Raw genomic sequence first — 23,324 nt, 5'->3', positions numbered from 1 at the left:
ACATAAGGACCAAGAAACCAAAATTCCGAGTTTTCCTAAGCACACAGCACTTTTTCATTAACTTCAGATGAGCAGTCAAGATGTCATGTGGCACAGTTCTGCCATGGTCATGATGGAAGCATGCTGGTCACTGACAACCTATAACCCCCCTGGGAAAACAGCAAAAAAGTTCATGTCCTTTTTTGTGTTTGGTCATGTCCGACTCTTTACCCCGCCACGGTCGTAAAAACATAAAGACGGCCTACCAGGTTCCTCCATCCATGGGATTTTCCAGGCAAGAGTACTAGAGTGGGGTGCCATTGCCTTCTCCAGGAGATCTTCCCGACCCAGGGATTGAACATGGGTCTCCCGCATTGTAGGCAGATGCTTTACCGTCTGAGCCACCAGGGAAGTCCTTATTATTATCTGAAATGTGATAAATCCAGTAGTGTTACAAATTTTAAAGGAGGTGAACATTTCCAAGAATAAGCAACAGTGAAAATCATGGATACAAATTTCATTTTAAGTTAGAAAAGAGCTAAAAGGTAATACAAACTGCTTCTCTCATAGCTCAGATGGTAAAGAATCTGCCTGCAATGCGGGAGACATGGGTTTCATCTCTGGATTGGGAAGATCCCCTGAAGAAGGAAATGGCAACCCACTCCAGCTTTCTTATGCCTGGAAAATCCCATGGACAGAGGAGCCTGGTGGGCTACAGTCCATGGGGTCGCAAAGAGTCAGACACTACTGAGCAACTAAAACACACGCAAACTGAAAAAGCAAATTCAGGTGATAGAAACAGAATCAAAATACCACTGATTAGAATAAATATAAATGGACTGATTTCACCAATCAAGATGATGCTTGACTGATTGCAGTTTTAAAAACATAGCCATGTGTTATTAAGTCATACCTGAAACTTGACATGTACAAGTTTAAAGTAAAAGGGTGAAAAAATATATTGAGCATATATCTAGGAAAAAAAATGCTGGGGTAGCAAATACTACTTTCAGATAAGATAGACTTGAAGATAGAAAGTAATGTTTAGTTTGTAGAGTGCTGCCACATAATGATAAAAGGTATGGTTTACTAAGATAATATTTTAAATATATATGCACTTAATAATAATATCAAAGTATATGAAGGAAATTGATGGAATTGAAAGTAAAGATTGGTAAATTCATTGATATACTGAGAGGTTTCAACAACAAAAGGAATTAGCAAAGATTTAGAAGATCTGAGCAACACAGTTAACGAGCTTGACCTAGTGAACATTTATAGTTTCTGAATTCACCAATTAGAGAACCAAGGATCATTTGAATGTTTACAAAAATTTATCATGTTCTAAGGTTTCACAGATTTTTTCTGTGAAGGGTCAGATAGTACATATTTTAGGCTTTATGGACTAGAGATCACACTTTAGGATATTATGTAAGTACTGTATAACAAGAAAGGAAATCAGAACACTTTTTGTTGATAAAAGCTTGTTTATGGATGCTAAAATTTGAATTTTATGTAATTTTGCATATAACAAAATATTCTTCTCTTAATTTTTTTCCTAACCCTCTAAAACTATAGTTTTTGGACTGTTCAAAAATAGGTGACAGGGCAGATTTGGCCCACTGGCCATAGTTTGCCACCCTGGATTTTAGTATCTTAATAAAAAAAATTTTTTTTCATTGGTAGGTGTCATGATTACAGACCATAATTTCTGAATGGGTTAGAAGTTAATAGCAAAAATATAAATATAAGAAATTGTGGGAATTCCTTGGTGGTCCAGTGGTTAGAGCACAATGCTTTCACTGCCTGGGCCCAGTTTCAATCCCCCAAAATTTGTTCTTTGGAAACAAATCAATGAAACTGATAAATTGCTGGCAAGACTTGAGTGAGAGAAGAAAGATAAAACCTAAAATAATTGTATGAATGAAAAGTTGAACATAACTATAGATAAGGTAGAGGTTACAAGGTAATCAAAAGTAAATAAAAGATGCATAAGTAATTCAGTAAGGGGAAGAAAAGTCTTTTTTTAAGTTGAAGTATGACAGTATACAACATTATATTGATTCCAGATGTACAACATAATGATTCAATATTTGTATCTAATGGGAAATGATCACCACAGTAAGTCTAGTTGACATATAAGGAATAGTCTTTTTGACAAATGGAACAGAAAAACTGAATATCTGTACTGAAAGTTTAAAAAGTAGAATCTTAATTCTTACCATATACCCTGTGCAGAAATTAACTTCTAAATGAAATATAGACATAAATGTAAAAGCATACACTTTGGAATACCAGACCACTTTACCTGTCTCCTGAGAAACCTGTATGTGAATCAAGAAGCAACAATTAGAACCAAACTTCAAACAAATGACTGGTTCAGATTTGGGAAAGGAATACGACAAGGCTGTATATTGTCACCCTTAACTTCTGTGCAGAGTAATGAACAGAAATGCTGGGCTGGATGAATCTCAAGCTGGAATCAAGATTGCCAGGAGAAATATCAGCAACCTCAGAATATGCAAATGATACCATCCTAATGGCAGAGAGTGAAGAGGAACTAAAGAGCATCTTGATGAGGGTGAAAGAGGAGAGTGAAAAAGCTGGCTTAAAAACTCAACTTTCGAAAAACTAAGATCTTGGCATCCAGTCTCATCACTTCATGGCAAATAAAAGGGGAATAAGTGGAAGCAGTGACAGATTTTATTTTCTTGGGCTCCAAAGTCACTGTGAACAGTGACTACAGCCATGAAATTACAAGTCACTTTCTTCTTGGGAGGAAAGCTATGACAAACCTAGACAGCATATTAAAAAGCAGAGACATCAATTTGCTGGCAAAGGTCCATATAGTCAAAGCTATGGTTTTTCTACTAGTCATGTATGGACGTGAGAGTCGGACCATAAAGAAGGTTGAGCACTACAGAATTGATGCTTTCGAACTGTAGTGCTGGAGAAGACTCTTTAAGTGTCCCTTGGACAGCAAGGAGATCAAACCAGTCAATCCTAAAGGAAATAAACCCTGAACATTCATTGGAAGGACTGATGCTGAAGCTGAAGCTTCAGTAGTTTGGCCACCTGATGCAAAGAGCTGACTCCTTTGAAAAGACTGATGCTGGGAAAGATTGAAGGCAAAAGGAGAAGAGGGTGGCAGAGAATGAAATTGTAGATAGCATCACTGACTCAATGGACATGAATTTGAGCAAACTCTGGAAGATGAAGGACAGAGAAGCCTGCCATGCTGCAGTCCTTGAGGTCGCAGAGAGTCAGACACGACTTACCAACAGAATAAAACTTCTGGAAAGCTTGGGTTTGCAGTGTTGCGCTAAGTAAAGGTTTCTTGGATTGGATACAAAAAACCTGAAACATAAGAGAGAAAACTTGACATTGAACTTCATCAAAATTAAAAACTTGTTTTGAAAGAGATTGTTAAGAAAATGAAAAGGCGAGGTACAGAATGGGAGAAATTACTTGAACCACATATTCTGATAGAGGATTGTATCTAGAATTATTACAACGCAATAAGGTAAAAAGACTCATGTATGTGTGTGTGTGTTTACATGCATATATATATTTATAATGAAGAGGTGAACGTGGATGGACAGACAAATGTATATGGCAAGGAGTGTGAGAAGGCAGGTTCCTAAAGACAGTGTGCAAATAATCAAGAAGCACGTGAAACGACACTCAGCATGTCAGTCGTTTGGGAATTAAATTAAAATTAAAAACAGTGTCCTACCACTGCACACCTAGAATAGCTAACATAAAAGACTGGCAGCATCAAGTGTTGGTGAGGTGTGGACCTACTCGCGCACACTGCTAATGGGAGTGTAAAATGGTTTATCCACTTTGGAAAAGATTGGTAATTTCTTATGCATTTAAACATATACTTACCGTTTGACCCAGCAGTTAATTCCATTCCTAGGTATTTACTCAAGAAAAAATGAAACTATGTGTCTACAACAAGTCTTGGACATGAATATTCACAGCAGTTTTGTAATAACCAAATGCTGGAAACAACCCAAATGCCCAGCAATTGGGAGAGATGAATAAGTTGTGGCACATTTATGCAATAGAATATTGCTCATCTATAAAAAGGAATGAACTACTGGCACACACAAGAGTTCAGAATACTCTCAAAGTTATTACTCTCAGTAAAACCAGTCATAAACAAACGTGAGCATACTGTATGCTTCTGTTCATGCAAAATTCCTAGAATAAACAGCTAGTGACAGAAATTAGATCATTTGTTGCCTCAGACCAAGGGTGAGAGTAGGGAATTGACTGCCAAAGGGAACTTTATTACATATAAATTATAGCTCACTAAAGTTGGTATTTAAAAGAATAGTAAGTACTATCAACAACTACTTGCTAAGAGTTTTGAAAACTTATACGAACTAGACAAATTCCTGAAAACATTTTATAATAGAATTGACTGAAGAAGAAATAAAAAGCTTGAAAGCTTGACTGGTGCTAACAGTTAAATAAACTGAAACAATGGTTTAAAAAAATAAACTGAAACAATGGTTTAAAATCTTCCCGTAGAAAAGTGCAGAGCCAGCATCAAAAAAAAAAAAAAAAAAAAGTGCAGAGCCAGATGGTTTCACAGGCATGTCTACCAGCCTTTGAGGCAACAGGTCAGGCCGGTTTATAAAAATTCTTCCCAGCTATGGAAGAAAGGGAACTACCTTCCAACTCATACTGAGAGGTCAGCATAACTCTAATAAATTCAGAGACATTAAAAAAAAAAATCATGAGTTTGACTCACTCCTGTATATAGATGTAGATGTAGAAATTCCAAATACATAAGCAAATCAACTTCAACTTCAAAGGGCAATACTTTACCTCTAGGTTGGGCTTTTTGTAGCTATGCAAGGATGGCATAAAACTGAGAAGTAATTTACTGCAGTAATAGATTAAAAGAGAAAAAAAGTGTGGTCATTTGAATAAATGCATTTGATAGAACTCAACGCCCAAATATAAGTAATGTTTTCTGGTTAGATTATTTCTCTTTTTTTTTTCAATTTTTTTATCTTATAATTATTTTAATAAAAGCATGTATTGTTTATATAATGGGTGGGGACCCCCAAAATATTTTCAAAGGAGAGAGAAAATCACCTGGATTGCTAAAATAGAAACTGCACTCAAGGTCTGTTCCAGGTTTAGAAAACCAATGGAGATGGGCTGACATCCTGAAAGACTGATCTGTTCTTTAATTTTTGGCCAGATAGCTCCAAACTCAGGAAACCTGTAACCTTGCTCACAGACGAGCATGATAACAGCAGTAGCTACTGTTTAGAGGCTGGGTCTTGTGCTTACCTGTTTGTACCTGTCATCTCCAGCACTCTTGTATGGAGTCATTATCCCTGCTTTATAGATGAAACCAAGAGAGCTTACAGAACTGAGTCCAAAGATGCACATAAGCCCTCCCGCAGTGACAGGAAAACCATCTGAAGGGCAAGTGACACTGAAGGGTCAATAAATCACCATCTTGGTGTAAACAGTAACAAATTATAATAAACTCTGATTCAGAAACTGCTGGAAGAACAGGATCTAACAATATTTACTGTTAAAAGATAGGTGTTCAAAGATGACCTATCTTCCATTGTTGCCTTTAATAGTTAAATGCTTGCTACTTACAAACTCAGTGACTTTAGTAAATTCTTATTCTACACAGATATAGGTAGGTTTGTGTTATCTGAATGCAAATCTAATTAGATTTGAAATCCTAAAAGTAGAACATTAAGCTAAACGATAACTTTCCTAACACTTTTTTCAGTTTTTTTTTTCTTTTTCAGTGGCACCTCATGGGAGCCTAGTTAACAATGTGCAACCTTAGAATCACCTCTGATCTCCTCTGTTCACGCATGTGTGTGTGTGTATGTGTGTGTGTGTGTGTGTGTGTGTGTGTGTGCGCGCGCATGCGTGCACATGCGTGCTGTGCCACACAGCTTGTGGGATCCTACTTTCCTGACTAGGGATTGGACCCATGCCCCTGGCAGTGAAACCACTGGACCGCCAGGGAATTGCCTACTGTTTTTTCAGTGTTGAAAACCTAGATAGATGATGAATATACTTAAGCTGGAATGAAGCATAAGTGGACACTGGAACATTTCTCTACCTACTCCCCTCCGCCAGTACAGGTCTGTGAGCCTGTCCTTGCTGAAGAATAGCAATCGCTGTTTTCCCCAGAGACTTTCAATAGTAACAACACTGGTGCCCGAATTTGTATCTTTAAAGACATATTTCAGGATTTAGGAGCTTTTGGGGCCATAACTTTAACCCAGCCTTCCATAACAGTCTTTTTACTTTCTAGTACGGAACAGGATACTGCAATAATGGCAATGAACCGCTTCAGCTTTTTCACTTCTGCAGAAGCTAAAACAACTTCCCCAATATATAAAGGAGCTGGAAAGTTAATTTCCTGGGAAAGAAACACACAGCCTGGCCCTGGCATTTTAGTACTGAGGAGAGCTGAAATAAGTCCATTGATCAAAACTCCATGGACAATTGTCTTTCTAAATCTGGTGTGTTTTGCAAAATCTTCATCTAAGTGCAAAGGATTGACATCCCCTGTTAATTCTGAGAAGGTGGCCACATCCCTCTTTGTGAAGGCCCTCCTGAGTTCATCCCGGTCTCCAACTCTTGAGTTGCATGTGCTCTAAGGGCTGCCTGTTCAGCACTGCTTGGTTCGGGCAGATTCCCTTGTGAAGCCTACACCACCAAAGGCGATGGCTGGACATTACTGGGAATATCTTCAGCACTCTCAAATTCCATCGACAGGAGCTTATGGCCTGCTTCAGTCTCCAAACATTATGCTGGCACCAAATAGTACTTTTGAGAGTGAGGAATATTTTCTCAAATTGAAGACTACTCAATTCAATACTAGTTCCCTACTATTGCCAGATAATGCAAGGAGAAATGGAGAAACCTGAATCACTCTGAAAGCACAGTTCTTGCCTTTATAGGATCCTAACAGGGTCAGAGAGCTCCACAATTTGACAAGACCACTGCTACATATCCTCAGGATGGCTGACAGGGTCTTCTCTTTATAGGTTAGAACGTCCAAAGGTAAGGCAGCATCAGCCTCACCAAACAGGTCCTTCAGGGCTGAAATAAGCAGCTGTTTGAATTGTGCAGCATTCAGGGCAACCCCACAATCTTGGAATTCTAGGCGCACTTTCATGTGGTGGTACTCAGAGGGATTTTTGTAAACAATTCTTTAATATGTGGTGGCTGGGGCTGGCATCTTTTTCCAGTGCTGATCACATTTACCTTGAGTCAAGGCGGTGTTGGGCGGGTGAAGTTGTTTTCAACTTTTACTAACTTCAGCCACTGATTTCGCGCCTGCCTGAGGCCAGGTGCATGCGCTCTGCACATGTGGTCGCACTCAGTCCTCTCAGCCGTCTGAGACCACGTTGCAGAGAAGCGCAGGATGGTCCATGGCCCAGCCTCGCCTTAGCCTGTGGCGTCCCGCCGTCCCTCCCTATTTCTCATTTTGATTGTGGGAATGTTGTTAGCAAGACTGAGAAACATATGATCAGAAACTGAGACTTTTGCTATCTTGATAAGTGACCAAGAGACATTGATGGAGAATCTGTTAGCATAAGGGGGAGGCCGTAGATCAAACAGTGTTTAAAAGCAAGGATGCTGGGACACAGCCCTGGGATAGTCTTGGCTTGCCACTGGTCACTCTGTAAGACCAGGGAGAAGTTACATATGTACTCTCTGGGAGGTATTATCATGGGCTTGATGAATTAACGTGTGTGAAGCCCTTAGCATGCACTGGCGTATGCTTTCCAAGCAATGTCATTTATATATTATTGTTAAAATACATACAACATAGTATAGTGTCTGTTTAAATTTAGCCAAAGGCTAAACTTGAGTTTAGCCAAAGGCTCAGGTAATGACTACAAATAGTCTTTGTTGAAAGTGCCTTCCCTTTCAGATTACAAGCTGACTCCTTTTGTCTGTGTGTCCCAAAGGTGAGCGATTTCACGTGGAGCCACGATGGGACGCAAGCACTTATTTCATATCGAGATGGGTTTGTCTTGGTTGGTTCTGTCAGTGGACAAAGACACTGGTCATCTGAGATCAACTTGGAAAGTCAAATCACCTGTGGCATATGGACGCCTGATGACCAGCAGGTAACACCTCTTGCACGTGATGTGTCGTGTTCAAACCGCGTGAGCTGAGGGGGAAAGGCGTTAAGTTTTAACACAGGGAGGAGGTGGGGAGGAGCCAACTCAAAAGGCTCATAAAGAGTCACAAAGGAAAAGAGCACAGAACTTGTCCACGTAACAACTGACAGAAAAATTTTGTGTGAACCATAAGTTGAGGAAATAATATTCCCCATCAGTATTGTAAATAGAGTTAATAATTGTACAAAATACTCATACAAATTTAAAATCTACAGGAAGAGCCAATTAATAAATGGATAATGGACATAAGTTATTCACAAAAGAGGTTCAGCTTGTCAGTAATCTTGGTGGGAAAGTATGTATTCTGGGGGAAAAAAGCAAAATTTATACAGTGAAGGTATATTTTCACTTGTTAATAGAAAAAGTGGTACAGATGATTTTATTGATCATTCATAAGAGTTTAATCAAATAATTATTCTCATTCATTGCTGGTAATAATATACATTAGATCTTTCAGGAAGCAAAAATTTAGTACAATTTTTAAGCAAGTCTTAAAAATTATCATCTATTCTGATCTACTAATATGCTTTAGGAATTTATCTAAAAGAAACAAAATGGAAAGAAAATAAAAGTTGTAGTCATTAAAGCATTTATGATTGTAAAAGTTTGGCAACAGTCTACTAGTATAAAAACGGTTAAGTAAACTGTGGTATAACCACTTAAAGGATCATATTGGAGTTCAGTAAGTTAGAGATTGTGGTTATAAAGATGGTGTATAATCTGAAAGGGCTCTTGTGATATAGTGTTAAGAAAAGAGCCAGGATACGAAATGGTATGTGTGGTATGAGTACCACATCCTAAAACAACCAAAGGAAACTACCCATCTTGTAAAAAGAACTGGAAGGAAATTAATCAAAATGTCACAAGAAGGTGGTTACTTTATGCTGATAAGCCTCTGGGTCATTTTTAAAACCTGATTTCAAATTTTCCCTTAATGTGCCTATTTTATATTCATGATAAAGCAATATATAATAACCTAATAAAATTATATATTGATTATTTACTTATTTTTTTAAATAAAACCTTTGTAAATATAAGACTTGTGTTTTCCAATACAACAGAATCCATTAAATACCAGGACATTTCACACTAAAGATTTCAGTTTAATTTTGGTAAAATTGAACAGTATAGTATGAAACCATAAGTTTGTGGGGGACTTTTTTTTTAATGAATTGCTTGCCTGTAGTCACTGTGTCTTTCATATTTACAGTTTTTTCAAGTAAAAATGTTCAGTATTTTTTCCTCTTCTCAAAAGTTGTGGTTTGAGAATTACAAAAGATAGTCTCTTTTGAATTTCTGAGTCTCTTCCCTCACCCTCTCCTAGAGGCATCTAATTACCCAGTAGCGTATGTGTGTTTCTGTGCGAAGCACTCGGGTTTATTTATTGCATGGGTTTATATCTGTAGGCTTCTCCTGTCCCTGCCGTCCGCTCAGGGGCTGCGCCTGCGGCCCAGTGAGTGACCGCTTGCAGGTGCTTCTCCTCTCCCTGCTCCAGCTCCCTCCTCTGTGAGAGGGGTGCGAATTATTTTCTACCTCATTCCTAGGGTCTCTGTAATGACCAGATAAGGGAACACATGTGCAGGCCCTGCAGAATATGTCAAGGAAGTCTCAACTTGGCATGCTCCTCTCGCCTAGAGTGATGGAATCATGAGGCTCCTGTCTCAGTCCCCCATGAGCTGTGCCAACCGTATGAGTCCAGCAGACTGCACACGTGGAGTGTGACAGGCAGGGGCCCGGAGATGCGGGGGACATGGTGGGTGAGATGCCCGCTTGCCTTTGAGGGCCTTTGATGGGCTGCAGCTTTGAAGCCCAATTGAGGCCGTGGACTTGGTTCCCTAGGCGGGTCGGCAGGACTTCAGGGCAGCTTTGCAGGTGGTTGGGCTCCTGGCCCACACCTTAGTCTAGATGACTGTGTTTGTAGGTCTGTATTTAGAGCTAATGGATGAAGTTTCATTTGAGCAAAGTGCTCCTTTGCCTTTCAAAAAACATTGCCGACCTTGGAGGAATTCAACACAGAGGAGAGATGAATGGATGCTCTGTGGGTCATGTTTGAACTGAAACATTCCTCCCTCTGTCTCTGTCATTTTTTCATATCTCTTGCTTGGTTTCATACTTGGAAAAAGAGTATGAAGCCAGTGTAGTATTTGTAATGTAGCTAATAACCTTCTGTCTTTGATGTAAACAGCCTCCAGGATGCCCCCCCCATCTTTCTTTTTTGATTTATGTTTTTGTTGCAGTATAATTGCTTTGCAGTGTTGTGTTGGTTTCCTCTGTACAACAGTGTGAATCAGCCGCAAGTGTACATGTATCCCCTCCCTGTGGAGCCTCTCTCCCCCACCCCCTCTCTGTGTCCTCACAGAGCACCAGGCGGAGCCCCACGCTGTACAGCAGCTCCCCACTGGCTGTCTGGTTACACACGGTCGTGTATGTATGTCACTGTCGCTCCATCATCTGGTTACACATGGTCGTGTATGTATGTCATTGTCTGGTTACACACGGTCGTGTATGTATGTCACTGTCGCTCCGTCATCTGGTTACACACGGTCGTGTATGTATGTCACTGTCGCTCCGTCATCTGGTTACACACGGTCGTGTATGTATGTCACTGTCGCTCCATCATCTGGTTACACACGGTCGTGTATGTATGTCACTGTCGCTCCATCATCTGGTTACACATGGTCGTGTATGTATGTCATTGTCTGGTTACACACGGTCGTGTATGTATGTCACTGTCGCTCCATCATCTGGTTACACACGGTCGTGTATGTATGTCACTGTCGCTCCATCATCTGGTTACACACGGTCATGTATGTATGTCATGGTCGCTCCATCATCTGGTTACACACGGTCGTGTATGTATGTCACTGTCGCTCCATCATCTGGTTACACATGGTCGTGTATGTATGTCATTGTCTGGTTACACACGGTCGTGTATGTATGTCACTGTCGCTCCATCATCTGGTTACACACGGTCGTGTATGTATGTCACTGTCGCTCCATCATCTGGTTACACACGGTCATGTATGTATGTCACTGTCGCTCCGTCATCTGGTTACACACAGTCATGTATGTATGTCACTGTCGCTCCATCATCTGGTTACACACGGTCATGTATGTATGTCACTGTCGCTCCATCATCTGGTTACACACGGTCGTGTATGTATGTCACTGTCGCTCCATCATCTGGTTACACACGGTCGTGTATGTATGTCATTGTTACTCCATCATCTTGAGACAATTTTGATTGTGATGGGACTCTAGGCTGCTTCCTCTTAACTCTTTAAAATACAAGCAGCACTGTTTTACAAACAAGTGATTTTGAGATCTAGCTATTTTCCTATTTGTCATCTATATATATATTTTTTTCAGTTTTAGGGGGGGTGGTCTGGGTGGGTGGACACTGTGGCTCTTCAGACATAAACATTTATAGATATGCAGCCAACTCGCATTGAGCCTTGGCCGAGTGTCTGTTCCCTGTCAGAGCCTTTCAGCTGGCTCTGGAGAACTTGAGGTGTGTCTCCATTAAGAAAGGTAGGCGTGCTGGCAGGCGATCCAGTTTGTGTTTCAGGACGAACACCGCTCTCCTCAGAGGACACCGAAGATCTGTGCCCACAAGAGCAGGATGGAGGAAAAAGCCTCAGACTTGGAGCTGACAAATTTAGGTTAAATGAAGAAAGAATTTTGTGGTCAGAGTTCTGAGCAGAAAAGCACCAGAAGAAAACTCTCCCTAGTCTCCGCCCTTCCTGGGAGAACTCCAAGAAAGCGGCTTGTGGAACCAGTCCTCTGGGGCGGGGACCAGGGTTCTGCAGAGGACTTCTCAGGCTGGTGGCCTGTCCCATTCTTGTCCCAGTTGCCCATTCTCTGTCACAGCTCCCTCGAGAGGCATGTGATGGTCTGGGTGGGCCAACTGTGTTTGGATTCTTTTAAGGGACCTCAGGTGTCAAACCATATGCTGGTGGGGCGAATTAGCAACACCTGTTTCCACAGTCAGTGCAGCCCCTGATCAGGGGCTTGTTCCGTCCCGGCGTTGACGGTTTCCCTTCCCCAGCCGGTTGCGCTTCCCACTGGACCCAGTCCTGGCCTGCTGGCCTATCCTGCCAGCTCCCCCTCTATTTCTTCTCAGGCTGCCCCGCCCCCAGGCACTGGGGTCTTGGAACATCTTCTCCCGGGGCTGCTCCCTTGGCTGAAGGCCGTCTCCCAGCAGCTGCCCTGGGCTCCTGCACTCCTCCGCTCTTGCTGGGCTTCCAGCCTCAGCCTTCCCCCCTTTTTTCCTGTCCTCAGGGTGATTTCTGCTGCTGCCTCATGTACATCTCCAGCTCCCCAGCTTTGTGCTGTGCTTCCGTCTCCCTCTCGTCCTTCACACGGAGCCCAGGCTTCCCAGAGACCACCCCCCACCCCACCCCAGCCGCCAGAATCCCACGTGGTCTGTGCTCCCTGTCAGTCTCCACGACCGCTCGGCACCTCTGTTGCTGACCATCTCCACACCAGCAGGGCTTGTGCTTAACTTTCCTTCTTCCTTTGTCTGCACCCTCTACTTAGTCACTTAGCCCTATTGAGTCCACCTCCTGAATACTTTATTGCCAGGAACTATTCACTTGTATTGAAAAGTTACAGGTGATTATTCTCAGGCTGACATAAGGGAAGATAGCTAAGGCTCTACGTACCTAAATTCTGGAGTAGGGCTGGTGGATTTGAGTGCTCCTAAGTTCTTCCCAATTCTCCTTGTCGACGACTTCATCCCCGGACTGGTGTCTTCTGTTGTGTCCAGTGGCTGCTTCTGCCAGCCGGGCTGCCTTTTTCTTGGTTCATGTCCTGTGAGGGAATGAGTCGCTCTTCAGTTCTTTGAGTTACTCGAAGGTTCCCGTTGGCCGCAGCAGTGGCTTGCACACCGTGTGTGTTCCTCACGGAGTTGGGTGTGGCTGCCTTCCTGGGGCAGGGGGTGGTGTGGGGCTCGGGGAGGAGGAGGCGGAGAACACCCTGCGGAGCCCGGGGCAGCCCCACTTCAGTTAGTTTTGAGGTGATGTCAGGGTGTGACATCAGCACACTCTGGCTCCTCTCTAGCTTCCTTTCTTGTTTGTTTTTTACTAACTTTTATTAAAGAGCTGTAGTGTTTAAATGTCAAATGGTACTACTAGGTTTATAATGAGTATTTCTTAAAAACACAAAGCACAAGCTACTGTTCAGTCCCTGGTGCTTTCCCTCCTGCCCCCAGGTTCCCGCTCCCTAGGCCGCCGCGTTTGCTCGTTTCCCTCCAGTCTTCTGAGTGCTTTTCGGACTCGGGTGTTCTCCAGTGGCTTCCTGCCTGGGAGATGGGGACTCGGCTCTGTCTCCCCGTCCCATGGCCGCCCGCTGTGCTCCGTCTTCCTGCTGAGGGCACACGTGACTCACTCCCAGAGCCAGGGCAGCGCTGCCCTCCTCATGCAGTCATTTGCTCTTTCCAGAATTAGTACAGTTACCTGACTTATTTGCTTGGTTGTCAGTGTACCTATCATGAATTAATCCTTCCGCTCTCCAAACACTTGAAAAGCTCCTCTGAAGCGTTTCACTACCCCAAGTGGTGCCTCTGACTCACTTGTTTCCTGGGCCCTCAGCCTGAACCGGTTGCTCTCGCCTGCGGCAAACCTGGAGCCTGAGCCCGCTTCCTCATCTCCTGTTTATCTGGGACTGGCACTTGTGTTTCTGTAGTTTGTCCCTTCATTTTGGTGGAACACGTCTGTAGAGGGTCGTGAATTTCAAGATGCGCTTTGTCTCTCTCACCTGTTTGGCTGGAACATAGTGGTCACTTTCCAACTCATCCTTTGCCTCCAGGGACTTATCATAGCTCTGTGATATTTTCTTTTCGGTTTCAGGAAATCTTATTATTCAGATATCCTTTTAGATTGATGATTTGATTTTAATTCTCTTCTCTCCCAGTTTCTTTTCTTTGCCTTATGTAATTTTCTAGGTGATGTGCTGAGCTATATCCCTCCCAAGTTTTCTTTGACTTCAAAAAAATTAATGCTATCACATTTTTAACTTTTTGGAGCTCTATTTTTGTTTTCTGATTAGATTATGATCTGTTCTTTTTAATATATATATCATTTAATTTTTATTTCATGGAGGACAAAACAATGTGAGGATGTTGAGTTTTTGAAGTATTCTTCTTTATTCTTCATTGTCTTTCTTTGCCAAGTTCTTTCTGGTTTGGTTTTGGCTTCTCTTTTTTATATTAGATGCTCTTTCCAAATGTGTGGTGATCCTTGGTTGTTCACACATATTTGTGACGTGGATACTAAAAAGTAAAGCCTGGGGGCTGGGGTAGTGAGTGGACTTGTCTTCTGCTTGGAAGACCCATCTGGACTTCGGAGTCTTGTACTGTCTTCTCTACCATGGCAGTGTTGGAGGTTGGCTGCCTGTGGGCCTTACCTGGTGACTGAACTGGGCTCACTTTTATCATTGAGTTGCTGGGTTTTTCACCGTAGACCCCTGAGCTGTGTCTGCGCCTTCTGTTCAGCCCCTTCTGAGAGTAAGATGCGAACCCATCTGCCTGGGAGTGGAGGAGATGCAGCGGGCTAGCCGTTCCTTTTTAAGACGTCAGCCAGTCCACTCTGGGCAAGCGAGCTGGAATCAGCTTTCTCCTGTGCTTTCTGCTGTCGGTTTGGGCTGCAACTGGCTCTGGTCTGTTCTGTCGCTTACCATGTGCCTGTCTGCTGTCCACTCTCTTAAGCATTGACTTCTCTGTCTGCTGACTTACTTTCTCCAGTTCTCTGTAAGAGTTTTACATTCATCACACACAACTGAGTGGGTTTTGGGGAAAGTGTCAATCCATCCTGCAAGCCCTCATGCATTTCCAGGCTTCTCTCTGCCCAGCTCCCTCCTTCACACTCACCCTAGTGGACTAGTTTCCTGAGCTCAGATTGCTCTCCTACCTTCGCCCATGCTCTTCCTCCTGCCCTTGCCCCTCTTCTGTCCAGTCAGCTCCCCCAGCCTCGGCACCTGGGGATGGCCCGGCCCTGGTCTCGCCTGAGGACTCCCCGTGTCTCCTCCCATCCTCAGGTACCACACAGACGTGAAAGGAATTCTTGGTTTACCCCACAGAGCCTGCCCTGGGGGGACCCAGCATTCATTTTTCATCATAACTCTTTTACACAAAGTCTGATTTTTTGTTTTTTTCAAATCTGTTGACACTAGTGTGGAATCTTTCATTAGTTAAGGCTGGTTGATTCTTTTTTTTAAGTTCTGTGGTTATCCCTTCTTTAGAAAGCAGTTTGAATGAGGATCCTAATAACTGAATTCTTCCTCTTTCTCGAATCCAAAAATGGTTCCTAAATGTGATCATTGTTGGTTTAATCCTGATCCACGATATAGAAATTTCAACTCAGTGACAGGTATTAGCTGCTAGGATACTCTACCAAGAAAACCCACGTGGTTCCTTTGGAAAAGCTCTTTGCAAGATTGTGTTTGTGTGCTCTGTTGCATCTGACTTTGTGACCCCGTGGACTGCAGCCCACCAGGCTTCTCTGTCCGTGGGATTTCCCAGGCAAGAATACTGGAGTGGGTTGCCATTTCCTTCTCCAGGGGATCTTTCTGACCCAGGGATCGAACCCACATCTCTTGGGTCTCTTGCATTGGCAGGAGGATTCTTTACCACTACGCCCCAGAGCTGTGGTGTCAAGGTTTTCAGAAGATTCAGTGTTCCCCTTGCCTGGCATGTGTCCCTGTGGTGCTGCCTGAGGCAGTGGGATTGGATTGATGGCATCTTCACAGACCACCTGCCCTCAGATTCTTTACCTCTTTTCTTCTGTGTCATAGCTGGCCCCTCTATTTCCAGCTCTTTGATCTCTTCTTTACAGTAATGAGAACTCTTTTAATCCTGTGCCAGCAGACTTCTCAGAGTTAACCTGGAATTCTCCTCTTTCCCCAGTGTGCCCAACACACCTATTCATTTTTTAGTCCTTACGCTGGAGTTGGAAGTGCGTGGTGCCCCACAGGTACTGTTTGCAGACCTTGGTCTCCATGGGGTGGGTGCACGGCCTCACTGGTGCTCAGTGTGCTGCATAATTGTTATGAATAGTTACTCTTCTTGTGTGGAGGAGTGAAGTCAGGAACAACAGTTCACCATCTTGGTGACATCCCTCCCAATAAAAACTCATGATGAACATCCTAGAATTACGTTTTAGGAAGTCTGTAGCTGCAGGAGGGAAACTCTAAGGCTCATTGCCTTCAATGAGAACATAAGTCAGCATTTTTTAAAAATCATGAAGGCAAGTACTTGCTTTTCATAAAATTCGGAAGTACTGATAATTACTTTGTAGAGTTTATCCAGGCGATGACAGATACAAACTATGATTAAATTATTCAGCCGAGGTTATCCTGTGATGCTCGTGAACTTAGAAAACAGGAGAACAGTCCTTTACAATAGAAGAGAGAGAAGTAGAGCCATGAAAACAAGTTTTCTGCTCCAAAGGATTTACGGACACAATCTTACAAGTGGAACCTATTCTTTCAGTAGACATGTATTATGCTTGACCTCCAATTATAAAAAAGAACCACTATTTTTTCCTTTGGAATGTTCTGTTAGGAAAAAAACATTGGTCATATAACCGGAATATTAACGTGTTTGCTACTGATGTTAATAGTCCTAATACAGGTATACTTCACTTTACTAGATTTTAAAATGTAGGCATACTGAGTGTTATAATTATACTTTAAATTTCCATGTAAGAGAATCTTTTTCTATTTAAAAGAATATCCTGTCGAAATTGCCCTTGTTAGAAGGTAGTTTGGTGTGAAATGAGAATTCTTCACCTAATACATATTTGACTTTAGATTTCCATGAGTAATGTTTGTTTATATACTAAACCTTTTTCAAAGGAGGTGTTAAATACTTTAACAGACCTGGTATTTTCTTAGACACTTTAAGCCGTGATTTCAAGTAAACTTGAAGGCCTTGTTGTGGAGTTGATACATCCTAAACAGCCCCAAGAGAAGACTTACCATTTTTTAGGTCTTAACACATACAGATATGAGAGGGGTGAAATCTTTGCCTCTGGCCTCCATCCTGAAGTTTTGTTGTTTTTAATCTAGGAAGAGAGAAGATTTCTTCTCTTTGCTTTTGAATACAAATTGTAGATAGATCCCACTTCCTCTTAGCAGCTGAAAGTAAGTTTTTCGCAAAATGTATACTCCCTTCTGATCCCTGCTGATGTGATCTGTGAGCCACCAGAGTTTTTACAACAACTTTAAATGCAGACAGTACCATGATGTGGACAACAGCATGAAAAATCACTAAAAGTACCCTTTGTGCCTCTGTGACATCTATGAAATGAAAGCTGGTTTTTCTGTACATAATTTGTAAGAAATATTGATATGACCTTTATTGCTCATTTGGAGTAGAGTCAGGACTTGGGTGATACAGCAGGATTATTCAAGGGGGTATTTCAGTGCAGGATTAGTTTATTTAATTTTAATAATTTTAAAAACAAAATATTTAAATCATCAGTATACAACATCTTTTCAGAGATACTATTTGATGAAAAAGGAACTATTATGATACTAACATGTGCTTAAAGCTTTAATGCATTAGTCAGTGGAAAAGAATAACTGTCCATTTAATTTTTAAATGTAAGGTTATGAAGTACCAGCATACAAGTCAAGTAGATTTGCTAACTCCTTCAAAGTATTCCAGGTAATAAATGATTCTATAGGATTTTTTAATTCTATAATTTTAAAAACTGATTATAAAAAATTCAGTAACACATCAAAAATAAGAATAAAGAACATATATTTATCACATTTGCTATTTTATTCCTTTATTCTTTTTTTTTTTTCTGTGCTATATTTAAGGCAGATCCCAGATCACATGTCCTTTCACCCATACTTACTTCAAAATAAATCTCTTCAAAATGTGAATTTCCTTCCATAACCACAGTGCTGTTATCTGTCACAACCTCCTCCTTACTTGAAGAAGGTTCTTATCAGATTGGAGTAAATGATTTGTCTGGGGCTTGGATTGACCATGGCTTTAAAGGAGGACATCTGTTGTGTCCAGGAGATGGGTGTTTTTTCTCAAGTGTCTCTGTGTCTTGCACTGTAAGATCAAAAGTGGTTTATAAAGGAAACTTTAAAAAGCAACATAAATCTTTACATTTTCAGCTAAAAATATGATGTTGCCACCATAGTTTTATAAATGAAAAGTAATTTACTGATATCTGACATATAGGAAATGACTCTCTCATAAGTGAGACCCACTCATTAATAGGGGAAAAGCCAGACTTAATTAAACCAAAATGAAAGGAATCACAATTTGGTATTGGCAAGGAATTTCTTATTCACTGTAAGAAAATGTTTTCCTCTGCTGGCTGTGTAAGTGCTGGTTTTGGGGATGAGCCTGCACCTAGTCCCTTCAGTAGTAATCATAGGAACTCTACAGGCCTTAGCTTTACTCTGAAGACTTGGAAGACATTGTGCTAACTCAGTGAGAGAAGCACATGGAAATCTCTCTCACAAGCTCTTGTACTTAAATTATTTATTGCTATTACTATTTTTAATCCACAAGCTCACTAGAGTAATTACTCAGTGAACCAGTCTTATTCTGGAGAAGAGACCCTTGATGGAGAGTGAACTATAAGCAGGTTAAAGGCCCTGGGAGTAGAGATCCTGCCTACTTGTGGAAACATAGCTTTGATATTAGATTTAATCTGACCAGTGGAAAAAATGATTCTCCTTCCTCCTTTCCCATTGGATTTTCCCATGACTTTTCAGTGGTGCATGTACTAAAAAGTACTGTAAAAGGGAAGCTCGTCTTTATTTTAAGCCGTGAGCTGAACATACATAGACGTGATTCTTGCCAGAAACATGCACGGAGGATGTAAGTGATAATCAAGGAAAATAATGGAAACATACTCAGGGAAGGAAATCAGGAGAGGGCCTCCACCCTTTATGGCTATCTTTATACTGCTGTTAATACTGGTTAAAGCTTTTGGATTTTGCTTGTGTGTGTGTGTTCTGGATATCCTATTGAGTGCCTCAAAGGAGAAAATAATATTTTTTTAGAAAAAGTAGGCCAGACTACTGTGTACTGTTCTGTGCTGTTTTGGTTGAAGGACACTGGCAACTAAGATGTTTAAAAATTAAGTTGCTCTTTGTTATCTCTGGACTCAGATCATTGAAGAATCACTGTATAGGACACTCGGTATAGGTGAATTTAAAACATACTAAATAAAAACTTTCTTGAAATTTTTCAAGTTAAGAATGAAAGATGGGAGGCAGTTATTTGTGTGTGCTGGCTGTTATTAAATGCACCGTCTAAAGAATGTGTTCAACAAGAGTGATGTTAGAATGGCAGAATAGCAAGCTCTGGAACCTCCTTTCTTCAACACATACCAAATCAATAATATACTGACCAATTCCCTTTGTGAGAAATCCAGAAGCTAGTTGAGAGGCTTCTGTACCCCTAATGTGTTATGAAACTGGCCACATCAGAGCTGGTAGAAAAACTTGATTTGCCATAATCACTACCCCTGGCAAAGTGCCATATAATTGGGAGAAAAACCCCAGCTTCAAGCTCTCCCTGGGAAGAGGAGGAAAGAACTGGATCATATGTCCAATGTTCTGATTTTTTTTCTGGGTATGGCCTAAGCCACTGGCTTCTGTCTCACCTGTCTGAAAGGGCTGATGGAACACCAGGGGCCACTGAGAAAAAAGATGACAGTTTGAACTAGCATACTCAACACAGCCCCTTCTCCTGGCCCAATACAGAGTGAGCTGGTGAGGAAACCCCAGATTTCAGCTACTACATTAAAAGCAGAGGGTAGGGAAGAGTTGGACCATGTATCCGGTGTTCAGATTTCCTTAGGGCTGCCCAGGGGACTGGCTTTTGAATTAGAGCACTGACAGGACCCAGCATACTCCATACATCTTGGGGTCACGTAGAACAGAGATGGTGGTTTGGACTAGTATGATGGTTGGAGTGACTTCCAGAATCACTGAACAGGCTGAGTAGTGAGGGTCTTCTTTTTTACAAGCCTAGTCCATGAAAATTGGGAGAGGTGGTAATTTTGTCTGATGCACTGACACCTACATAGAGAGTCAAGAAAAATTAAGAAACAGGGAAATAAGTCCCAAAGGTACAAGATAAGTCTCTAGAAACTGACTCCAGTGAAATGGACATATAAAATTTACCTGACAAAGAATTCAAAATAGCAGTCATAAGGATGCTCAGTGAATTAAAGAGAAAATGCATGAACCAGGTGAGACTTGCAAATGTTTTTAAGTGTTTTTTAAATTAGAAATTAAGTAGCCGATGTGTATGATAACTGAAATGAAAAAATACACTGGGGTGTTTCAGCAGCAGATTAGATGAAGCAGTGGAAATAATCAGCAAACTTAAAGATGGATCATTGGAAATTATTTAGTCAGAGGAGAAAAAAGAAGTGAAAGCATGAAGAAAACTTGAGGGACTTGTGGGATACCATTACATGGACCAATATATGTATTATGGGAGTCTCAGAAGAAAAGAGGTGGGGGGAGGGGCCAGACTATTTACCCAAAGAAATAATTGCTGAAAACTCCCCCAAAAGGGGAATAGACATACAGATTCAGTGATCCTCATGGATTCCAAAGAAGATGAACTCAGAGAAGTACTGGCACATATCATAATCAGGTCATCAGAAGTCCAAAAACCAAGCAAATTTTAAAATCGGCAAGAAAAAAGCAACTTGTCTCATATAAGGAGAACTCCATAAAGCTATTAGTGAACTTTTCAGTAGGAATCTTGCAGTCCAGAAGGGGATGTGACTACATATTCAAAATGCTAAATGAAAAAACTGTCAGTCAAGAATACCGTACCCTGCAAAAAACTGTACTTCAAAAGTGATAGAGAGATAAAGGCTTTCCCAGACACACAGAAGCTGAAGTAGTTCATCACCACTAGACCTGCCTTACAACAAATGCTAAAGGGGAATTCTTTAAGTTGAAATGAAAGGATGGCAAACAACAATATGAAAGTATAAAACTTGCTAATAAATGTATACACAAATGCAGACTTTTGTTACTGTAATGGTTGATGGATGTACCACTTTTAGTTATAATAAAACTTAAAAGACAACTATTAAAAATGACTGTGTCAATGAATACACAGTGTAAAAATATACAGATTGTTTCATCAGTAACATAAAATGCAATGGAATGAAATAATTAGAAGTAGAGTTTTTTATGCAACTATAGTTAAGTTGTTAACGAGTTTAAAGTAGACTGACTTTAGCTATAATTTCTTTCATGTAAGCTCCATGTGACCAGAGAAAATACTTCTAGATGATATGCAAAAGAAAAGGAAATCCAAACGTATGAATATAAAAAAATTCAAGGAAACACAAAGGAAGATAGCAAGAGAGGAAGAGAGGGACAAACGAACTAGGAAACTGACAGAAAACAGTTAACAAGATAGCAATAATAAGTCCTTCCCTATAAATAATGACTTTAAATATAAATGAATTAAACTCCCTAATAAAAAGACACAAAGCAGCTAGTCTGCTGAAAGAAACAAAAACAAGATCCAGATGTATGCTTCCTGTAGGAGACTTACTTCAGATTGAAGATCATATATAGGCTGAAAGTGAAGAGATGGAAAAAGATATTCCATACAAATGATGACCAAAAGAGAACAAGGATGACTGTAATTATATCACACAGAATAGATGTTACAAGAGATGAGGAAAAACATAAAGGCAAAGGGTCAACTTACCAGTAAGAAATAACAATTGTGAGTATATATGCATACAACAATAGAGCACCTGAATATACAGAACACTCAATTATTATATAAAGCAAACACTGACACAACTGAAAGGAGAAATATTAGAAATATTAAGGTTGGTGAAAAAGTAATTGTGATTTTGGACCATGAATTTAAAATCATCGTAACTAAGCTGAAACACATGTATATTAATCAAAATGGGAACCATTACAATCAACACCTTTTTACCAATGAGAAATAAAGTTTTTTATTACTGTAGCATAAAAATCTGTGCTTCAGCAACCTAGATGCCATCAGCAGACAAATGGATAAGGCAGTTGTAGTACATATACATAATGAAATATTACTCAGCTATAAAAAAAAAAAACGCATTTGAGTCAGTTCTAATAAGGTGGGTGAAACTGGGGCCTATTATACAGAGTGAAGTAAGTCAGAAGGAGAAACACCAATACAGTATATTAATGCATGTATATGGAATTTAGAAAGCTGATAATGTCAACCCTACATGCAAGACAGCAAAAGAGACACAGATGTAAAGAACAGACTTTTGGACTCTGTGGGAGAAGGTGAGGGTGGGATGATTTGAGAGAATAACATTGAAACATGTATATTACCATATGCAAAATAGATGACCAGTGCAAGTTCGATGCATGAAGCAGGGCACTCAAAGCCAGTGCTTTGGGACAACCTAGAGGGATGGGGTGGGGAGGGAGGTGGGAGGGGGGTTCAGGATGGGGGGACACAGGTGCACCCATGGCTGATTCATGTCTATGTATGGCAAAAACCACCACAATATTGTAAAGTAATTAGCCTCCAATTAAAATAAATTACTTAATTTAAAAAAAAATCAGGATTCAGCAAACTCTTGGAAAGCATTTTCTGCCTCCTGCTGGTTGTGGAAGTATTTTCCCTGAAAAGGTTGTCAAGATGCTTGAAGAAGTGGTAGTAGGTTGGCGAGAGATCAGGTGAATAGGGTGAGTGAGGCAAAACTTCATAGCCCAATTCATTCAACTTTTGAAGCATTAGTTGCGCGACATGTGGTTGGGTGTTGTCATGGAAAATTGGACTCATTCTCTTGACCAATGCCAGCTGCAGGCCTTGCAGTTTTTGGTGCAGCTCATCCATTTGCTGAGCATACTTCTCAGATGTAATGGTTTCACCAGGATTCAGAAAGCTGCAGTGGATCAGACCAGCTGCAGACCACCAAACAATGATCATGACCTTTTTTTGGTGCAGGTTGGCTTTAGAAAGTGTTTTTGAGCTTCTCAGCTAGCCCCTAAGCTGGTCATCACCGGTTGTCATGTAAAATGACACTTTTCACCGCATGTCACAATCCAATCGAGAAATGGTTCATTGTTGTGTAAAATAAGAGAAGACAACACTTCAATGCAACAATGTTTTTTAAAATTTTG

At 41.0% G+C, this 23,324-nt stretch overlaps 1 protein-coding gene and 2 pseudogenes across 1 annotated transcript in view; 1 reads left to right on the top strand and 2 right to left on the bottom strand.

Moving 5' to 3' along the window:
- Positions 1-23,324, top strand: part of TULP4 (TUB like protein 4) — a 190,690-nt gene that overhangs the window by 126,230 nt on the left and 41,136 nt on the right. The window contains exon 4 of the mRNA XM_065931049.1: positions 7,962-8,123. Within this exon, the coding sequence (XP_065787121.1) occupies positions 7,962-8,123 (162 nt within the window). The remainder of the gene's footprint in view (positions 1-7,961; positions 8,124-23,324) is intronic.
- Positions 6,224-6,743, bottom strand: LOC136162842 (hydroxyacyl-thioester dehydratase type 2, mitochondrial-like; annotated as a pseudogene).
- Positions 6,777-7,225, bottom strand: LOC136163299 (ribonuclease P protein subunit p14 pseudogene; annotated as a pseudogene).

The sequence above is a fragment of the Muntiacus reevesi genome, chromosome 3, assembly GCF_963930625.1.
Source record: "Muntiacus reevesi chromosome 3, mMunRee1.1, whole genome shotgun sequence".
NCBI lineage: Eukaryota > Metazoa > Chordata > Mammalia > Artiodactyla > Cervidae > Muntiacus > Muntiacus reevesi.
This window is presented reverse-complemented; position numbering and strand designations above follow the sequence as displayed.